This window comes from Crocuta crocuta, unplaced genomic scaffold (assembly GCF_008692635.1).
Source record: "Crocuta crocuta isolate KB4526 unplaced genomic scaffold, BGI_CrCroc_1.0 scaffold978, whole genome shotgun sequence".
In the NCBI taxonomy this organism is placed as follows: Eukaryota; Metazoa; Chordata; class Mammalia; order Carnivora; family Hyaenidae; genus Crocuta; species Crocuta crocuta.
The window spans coordinates 109,999-118,476 of record NW_027530876.1 but is presented as its reverse complement, the minus strand read 5'-3'; the positions used below and the strand labels follow the sequence as shown (position 1 = coordinate 118,476).

Below are 8,478 nucleotides of genomic sequence, written 5' to 3'. Positions count from 1 at the left end.
AGAGAGAGAGAGAGAGAGAGAAAGGGGGGTGGGGAGAGAGAGAGAGAGAGAGAGAGAGAGAGAGAGAGAGAAGCCCAAGCAGGCTCTGTGCTCTCAGCGTAGAGCCTGACGTGGGGCTCGATCCCACGAACCACAAGATCATGACCTGAACCCAGATCAAGAGCCATACCCTTAACCGACTGAGCCCCCCAAGTGCCCTGCTCCTGTATATTGCTACTGCACTTCCCAGAGCGTGGTCCCAGGCATCGTTGCCACCCAAAGCCGGGAGCACTCAATGACAGCAGCTCTGGAGGCCATGGTCCCCAAGCCAGTCCAAAATGCTGCTGGGTGGGGCACAGGGGGTTGCTGGTACAGGCCACTCCTTTCCACTGGCCCCAGCAGGGCAAGGTGTGGAGCAGGAGCCCCTTGGCACGTCCGGCCTAGTGAGTGTGTGCGCCCTTCCCTGCCCAGGGCCGGGCCTGCGCCCAGAAGCAGTTGCGCTTCATGAACCAGCTGCTGGATAGCGTCCAGAGCCTGACTGCCGCATGCTTCAGCTGCTCCAGGTAAAGGCTCGGGGTGGGCTCTCCGCACAATGGCCAGGAGGCACCCTTGGAGCTCTGTCTGGAGGTGGTAGTGCTGGGGGGCGCACTGGGCATCCAGGCCCACCACCACCTACGTCTCCAGCTGAGGTCTTACTCGCCACTCCGGTGGTGGCAGCTGTACACTGGTGTGCTGCGAGGTGTGAGCCCGGGAAGGATGCCCCCCTGGGACAGTGCTCACACTGCTGGGCTGTCAGCGTGAAGGTGCTTTGCAGGCCTCGGAGAAGACAGGCCAGCCTCTGGAGAAACGTGGGTGCCCATGCTGTCGCTGCAGGCAGGCAGGCTCTCATGGGACTGGGGCTTGGTCATGGCCACCAAAGCAGGGCAGGGACCGGGGGACATACCATCTCCTGGCCTCTCTGCCTGGTTTCGTTTTGCCCCTGGGTCTCCCCTGGGAGCCTGAGGGCTCCCTTGGCCAGGGGCCTCAGCAGATCTGCCAGCATGGTCCCTGGAGGCTGTGCTGTGGCCAGTGACAGCATGGCCTTGGGGCTGCCTCAGCAGTGTGAAGGAGCAGTTAGAGGACACCAGAGAGAAGAACGAGGCGCTTCTGGGGGAGCTCTTCTCCGGCCCCCGCCTGCAGACCCTCCTGAGTCCCGAGTGTGAGCCATGGCCCCTGGACGTTCAGCCCTTCCTCGGGCAGCAAAACAGTGACTGGCAGAGGTATGTGTCCCACTTGGTTCCGTTACCCGGGACAGACCCTTCCCCGTGTGGCCTGCAGGTGCTCAATGCCTGTGATGGCACAGAGCTGGCCGTGACCTCTTTCCTCTCCCTGCAGAGCCTGTTCCTCTGCTGAGTTGGAGGAGGAGAAGGTGATGGAACTGGCCAGGCAGCTGCAGGAGAGTGTCGCCAAGCTGCAGGCGCTCAGGGTGGAGGTGAGGGGTGCCGGCTCCTGGGGGCTGTGGGGCTCAGGGGCTCGGGCCCGACGGCAAGGGCCCCGCTTTGTACCCTAGGGCAAGGAATGTTCCTTCCCCAGCCTCAGGGGTCCCATCTCTACAGCAAATGTGTTGTGAGGGTTAAATGAAATAGTGGATGTGCAGGGCTCAATGGCTTCTAGAATGTTGTGGGTGCTCAGCCCATGTGAAGGGGAGAGGCAGACAGACTGGGCAGCTGTGGGGAGGCTTTCCGAAGAATGGAAGGGATCGGCTTCTTGCAGGCTGTGCACCAGGTCGTGAGGTCTGGGCTTTCACGTGCTTTCTTGCACATGGCCTTCCCAGCAGTCCTTGACCTGTCCTCCTTTTCCTGAGGAGGAGACTGAGGCCCACACAGGCAGCAGTGGCTGGGCTGAGGCTAGAAGCCAGGCTGCTTTGCTTAAAACCGTTTGCTCTTATGTGCCTCTGGTCTTCTGTATCTGATGCGGGAAGGGACTTGGTGCCCCAGGGGCAGGCAGGGCCTCAAGGGCTCCTCTACCTCTGGCTCTGCTGTGCTTTGCACAGCACAAGCAAGACGGCGCCGTGGGCGGAGCCGACACCAGCACCCTGGACCAGAAGCTGCGCTTGGTCATCTCTGACTTCCACCAGCTCGTTGTGGCTTTCCTCCAAGTCTACGACGACGAGCTGGGTGAGTGCTGCCGGCGCCCAGGCCCCTACCTCCACCCGTGTGGCCCCATCGTCCAGGCCGTGTACCAGACCCTCACTTCGTGCAGCCAAGTAAGAATCACCCTTTCCTGCCCCGCTCCCCCCTCCCTTCCAGCCGCCTCTGCAGCCTCCCCGCTCCTAGCCGCGCACATGAGGACAGGGGCCTGGGCCGGGCTTGGCACAGCTAGGCCCTGGCCCTCAGTCTGGGGCCTTGGGCGGGTTGGGGAGGGTGCTTCTCCTGCTGTTGGGGAAGGGGGGAGGGCTGACACAGATGTCCCCCCAAGAATCCTACTGCACCTCAGGGGGCATCAGCTGAGCCAAGACCCTGGGCCCAAAAGAGGTTTGTGTCCTGCTGGGTCCTACCTAGTTGACCATATGGGACCCTTAGCCCAGCCTCTAGCTTTTGTCCCTGCATTGGGATCACTCTGTCTTCACAATATCCCCATATGTATCATGGCGAGTTCATTCTTGTGTATGACCAAGAACTATGCCAGCCAGCCAGCCAGGTGTTTGCCTCTCAGTGCAGTTGACCCAGCTCAGACAGATGGGAAAAAGTAGTCTCACACCGCTCAGCTGACTACATAAATATTTACCTACTCATTTTGTTGTTCTGCATTTCAGGTCCCTAGAGTCCAACTTAAAACACTGGGTTGGTTGTAATTATGAGTGCAGTTGCCACACATGGAGCTCTGACATTGGCTCAGGGCTTCTGCGACATTGGTCTTGGTTTCTCCCAATTTTAGCTTAAGTGCTGCTGAAGTGAGTACTGTGTTGGTTTGGTTTTTTAACCAGCCTCCGGCCAGCCTGTCCTCCACAGTTCTGCTGACAGGGTCAGATCGGGTACAGGCCTTTCTCATCGGAAAGGCCCTTCTCTTATCTTGGGGCATCATGGATCTTCCCACTGTGCTAGTGGCTTTGCTCGGCTGCTAGTGTGGGATGGGGCACGTAATCGTACGGCATCCCTACTGGGCCTGGAAGAAGGGAGTGACAATGGAAAACGCTGACTGCTGACTCTCTAGCTGTCCTTTGGGGCGAAGGCCACATGCTTGAGGCTCTAGGGAAAAGCACGTGCTCAATGTGAACCCGGGTGGGAAGCAGGAGACGGCTTCTGTGGGTCAGCTCAGCAGCATTTGATGCCTCCGCGCCCCCCTCTCTCCCTCACAGCTGCTGAGAGCTGTCATGGAGGTCGCCGACACCTCAGCAGAAGCCGTGGAGATGGCGAAGCGGCAGCAGGCCGAGCCCGTCTGGTGGAGCAGCAGCAGCAGCGCCCTCATGAGTCTAGGTATGTTGGCGCCACTTGGTGTGGCTGTGCCCACCCGCTCGGCAGTCAGAGGTGCGGTGGCCCCCCGCACCTTGGCCTCGCACCTGCGTCGTGTGTGACTCCTTGCTCGACCAGCATTTGGGGAGTAGTTGGGGACTGCCCCTTGCTTTCTTCTTCTTCGGATGCGTAAAGTTTTCCTTCCCTTGGAAAAAATGCTTTCTATAGATTATAAAACAGAAAAAAAGTAATTGTGGGAAATTGGGAAAACCCAAAGATGTGTGGAGGTATAATAAAAACAGTTTGTAGGGGCACCTGGGTGACTCAGTCAGTTGGGTGTCCAACTCTGGCTTAGGTCATGATCTTGCAGTTGGTGAGTTTGAGCCCCGCATTGGGTTCACTGCTCTCAGCCTGTCAATACAGAGCCTGCTTTAGATCCTCTGCTCCCCTCTCTCTGCCCCTTCCCTGCTTGTGCTCTCCCCCCCCCCAAAAAAAACAAAAAGAAAACAAAAATTTAAAAGAAAAGCAGTTTGTGAACTCNTTATTTATTTATTTATTTATTTTAATGTTTATTCATTTCTGAGAGACAGAGAGAGCATGAGCAGGAAAGGGACACAGAAAGAAAGGGAGACGCAGGATCTGAAGCAGGCTCTAGGCTCTGAGCTGTCAGCACAAACCCGTGAGATCATGAGCTGAGCTGAAGTTGGACGCTTAACCAACTGAGCCACCGAGGTGCCCCACATATGCACTTTTATATTATGTTCTTCTTTCCCTGGGACCATTTTATAAGCATTTTCCTGGGATGCCTGGCTGGCTTAGTGAATAGAGCACACAACTCTTGATCTTGGGGTTGTACGTTCAAGCCCCACGGTGGGCATAGAGCTTGCTTAAAACAAGTGTTATTGGAGCGCCTGGGTGGCTCAGTCAGTTAAGCATCCGACTTCGGCTCAGGTCTTGATCTTTGAGTTCATGAGTTTGAGTCCGACGGGTGGACTTTGTGCTGACAGCTCAGAGCCTGGAGCCTGCTTCGGGTTCTGTATTTTCCTCTCTCTCTGCCCCTCCTCCACTCGTACTCTGTCTCTGTAAGAAATAAACAGTAAAAACAAACCAAAAAATACATTAAAAATGTTATAAACATTTTCCCATGTTCTCGAAGTGGCATTTTTAAAAGTTTATTTATTTATTATTTTGAGAGAGAGAACGGGCTCATGAGCCAGGGAGGGGCAGAGAGAGAGGGAGAGAGAGAATCCCAAGCAGGCTCTGTGCTGAGCCTGATGTGGGGCTTGAGCTCCCAAACCATGAGATGATGACCTGAGCCAAAATCAAGAGCTGGAAACTTAACTGACTGAGCCACCCAGGCACCCCTTGAAGTAACCTCTTTTATTGTGAAACGCTATTCTATTCATGTATTTGCTTAATTTTTGTAATTTGCTTAACATTTTATGTTACTGAGCCTGTAGGTCATTTTCAGCTTTTTACTATTATATATAATGCTGGTATAAGATTAACAGTAGTGAAAACCGGAAACAATCCAAAGTTTTAACACTGGGTACCGCTTGGGTAAGTAATGGTGGGGGTCGTAGTTGCTGTTTCAGAAATGGGCTGTGATGACATGACCGGTAAAGGGAAATGCGGGGCAGCGTGAGCTTCTGTGAGCTCAGCAGTGTGGCAGAGCCCTGGCAGGGAGCGAGTGGCACGCAGACACCAAGTGTCAGCAGCAGGGACAGGGACAGTCTAGTCCACTCGTGGCTCCTCCATCCTGCGCCCAGTCTTCAGACTTGGCTTTGCACACACAGCTCACTTATGTAAGTCACAGTCTGTTCAGGAGATGCAGAGTGTCCCCGTGTTAGATCGCGTCTACGACGCGGGTCTTGGCGTCACAGCAGGGAGGCCCACCTCCATCGCTAAGGCCATGCGGTGGCCATCTTCCTGTGTCCTCATCAGTGCTAGATTGGGCCTTTCTGGCATTTCTGTTATTGGATGAGCCAAAAGCATGTCTGCATTTAGTTTCAATTAAAGTTTTTGTTGAGTGCATTTGTTGTTTTATTATGGAATTATGCATTCAGGAAAGATCTTTTTTTTTTTGTTTAATACAAAAGACAGTGTTTAGGGAGGAACCTGAGCTCATAGAGATGGAAATATGAAATAATCGCACCCCCACCCCTGCCGTGCTCAGGCGCCCCCTTGTCCCAGGTTGTGTGTCTCCTCCTGTCGACAGCTACCTGCTATCCTGACTCAGTGATAATTAGGTCTCTGTGAGACGCATCTACCATGTAGGTCTCTGTAATCGGTCCATTTCCAACGCTCAGCCAGAGAGTTCACCACGTTTCCTTCTACTTCACTTCCTGCTTGCTCGAGCCTCAAGGTCAGCCAGAGGCGATTGCACGGGTCCTTGTCAGGTCTCTCCTGGGTGTGAGCATGGCTGTGGGTGCGCACCTGACCTTCTACCCTGCTGGGATCCAGAACTCCTCACTCCTCAGCCCCTCCTCCCAAGCTCCAGCTCTCAGCCTCTGCCCCAGGCGGTAGCAGTGACGGCATTTGCCTACCAATGTGTTCCCTCCCCCTCCCCCCAGCACAGCCCCAAGGCATGGCTCTGGGTCACAGATCTTCTGAGCCACCCCTTAGCATAGACTCTCCAGCCAGCCCTCTCCTCAGGCAGCCGGCACTGGCCTTGGCACGAATACTTGCCACATGTATACCAGGCACTCAAGGGTCTCTCTTCTTCCTGACTGAGCCCCACAAAATCATCCATTTTAAGACTCGTCTTCGTGTTTTTCCTAGTCACTATTATCACGATGACTTTCCCCTCGCAGTGGGTGTAATTGCTGTTAATAAAATGCTTCTGAACCATGGTATCATTAATAGAACAACGGTCACTATTGCCCGTTGCCATGTACCATGTCAGCTGACTGCAGGGCTGCTGGGTGCACAGAACTGCTTGCCCACCCGCGAGACCCAGGCCCTCTCAGGAGGTCTGGACAGTAGCGAGGGAAAGCGCCATGCCTGTACGCAGGGGCAGGGCTCGGCTCTCATCGCTGCACCTTCTACGTTTTATTGGAGATGAGTTCTTAGGCTGCAGATGCATCAGAGAAGCCGTTCATACCACCTCCATGCCAAGGCCAATCGGAACGGCCTTCCTGCCTTCCCTGTTCCCACCAGACAAACTGAGGGCCTTGGCCTCCGTGACCTCCTCGGGCTCTGCAGCCGGGGAAGGTGTGTGCGATTGTGCCACTTCCCTTCCCAGTATAAGAAGCCCAAAATGAGGGGCTTGAGTGAGGGGCTGTGTGTGCCTGCCAGGCCTGGGTCCTGAGCCATGCCCTTGCGTGCACGGACAGGGCCCCGGTGACATGGGGCGGGCAGCCCACCCCGTCGTCATTCACCAGTCACCATGTCGACTAGGTGGACCCGAAGTCCCATTTGCCTCGGTGCTGAGAGCGATGGAGGGGAGTTGACAGCCCAGCATGGGTGGGTGGATGGTAGCAACTGGTTACATGTGACAGGTGGAGAAAGCCACAGCCCAAGGAAGAAGGGGCAGCCTGTCTGCTAGAAGGGCCACGGCCCCAGACAGGGGCAGTGCTGCGCAGGCTGGAAGCAGAGTGCAGGCAAAGTGGGTGTGTACAGGTCGGAGCTGCCAGTGAGGCCTTAGCCTGCTGTTCTGTACAGAAAATGATTGAAATGAATGGCAGCCCCTCCCCACCCCACATGTGGCTGGCAGCTCAGGAGAAGCCTGGCTTTGTCGCCTTGTGCCCTGCAGAGCTCCTGCTGGGGAATGCCTCGGGAGCCAGAGTGGAGCGGGGAGGGGGGAGTGGCCTCCTCTCCCCAGCCTGGACCAACCCATAGAAGAGAGAAGAGAGACCTGGAAAAGCAAGGCTAATGGGTCATTCAGAGAAGTGAACTTTTCAGCAAACCCTAACCCAGAAAACTATGAAAGACCAACAAAGAGAAAAACAAGCAAACACTCTTAGAGGCTAAACGTGTTGAAAAACATCAAGGGAAAGAGCCCTGTGGGGGGTGGGACAGCAGGAGCTGCAACAAATCTATGAGTAGAGAGAAAAGAGACAGGTAAACAAAGTGATGGCGAGCAGAAGCAACCGTGCAAAGGAAGCGAGGAAGGAAAATATAGGGCGGAGGTGACTGAATGCAGTCTGACGGGGTGAGTTTCCAGATTTCAAGCGCAGAGCAGATGGAACGGAAAATACGCATCCCTAGGTCCAGTGCTGGGGTCCAGGCTTGCAGAGAGAAAGCCGGTGGCCTCCAGAAATTAATGCATTAATGCGTTGCACATTCGGAAGGCTGGGGGCTTCTTGCCTAAAACCAGAGCCCAGACAGCACTGAGCCACGAGAGCCCAGGACAGAGGGGAGAGGTGTGGACTGAGGGAGCACCCAGGGCTGAGGCGGCCCGCGGAAGGCAGAGTGGGGCTGGAGTGGGGCTCGAGGTGGGGACGGCCTGTGGATTTGGGAAAAGGCAGATTACACCCAGAGGGACCTAGGAAAAGCCCATCTGTGAAGTGTGGTCAGGATGGTAAACTTCACCCGGTGGGAGCACAGGTGACAAGTGGGGAGGGTCGTGGGGGCCCATGATTCCTGAGCCTCAGAGTCCTCCAGATAGGCAGGACCAAATGTCAGTGAAAGAGCTTGCCGTACGAGAGGGCAGAGGAAGGGGTAGGCATCTATTTAAGTTAAGGCAGAGCCCCGAGTGGGACCCAGAACCCCCAGGGTGGGGGAGGGGTGTGAGTGAAAGTCCCTTTATGTCATGCCCAGCGGTCACTGTCTCAAATTGGCACCTTAAGAGGCAGGCGCGAATTACGATGGCGTCCCCTTTCCCTGAGAGCCAGGTGGCAGGTCGTGGCAGTTGCCTGCTGGGTGGAGGGGCAGCTAAGGCACGTGTCATTTGATTTGCTTGTGTGCATGGGCTTACTGTTCTGACTGATAGGGAGCGCACCTGGGCTCTGGTGGGGGCGGGCATGGACACGGCCTAGCGAGTGGAGCCTGCCCTGGGGCTCGGCCTGGCACCCACAGGGCCACCTCCTGGCTTGGCGGTACCTGGGACACGCTGGGAATTGGTGGC

The 8,478-nt window shown here is 55.7% G+C and overlaps 1 protein-coding gene across 1 annotated transcript in view; it reads left to right on the top strand.

The window, feature by feature from the left end:
* Positions 1–8,478, top strand: part of LOC144236018 (three prime repair exonuclease 2) — a 29,349-nt gene that overhangs the window by 17,066 nt on the left and 3,805 nt on the right. The window contains exons 5-9 of the mRNA XM_077769619.1: positions 451–542; positions 1,077–1,238; positions 1,354–1,450; positions 2,012–2,135; positions 3,317–3,434. Coding sequence (XP_077625745.1) covers positions 451–542; positions 1,077–1,238; positions 1,354–1,450; positions 2,012–2,135; positions 3,317–3,434 — 593 coding nt within the window. The remainder of the gene's footprint in view (positions 1–450; positions 543–1,076; positions 1,239–1,353; positions 1,451–2,011; positions 2,136–3,316; positions 3,435–8,478) is intronic.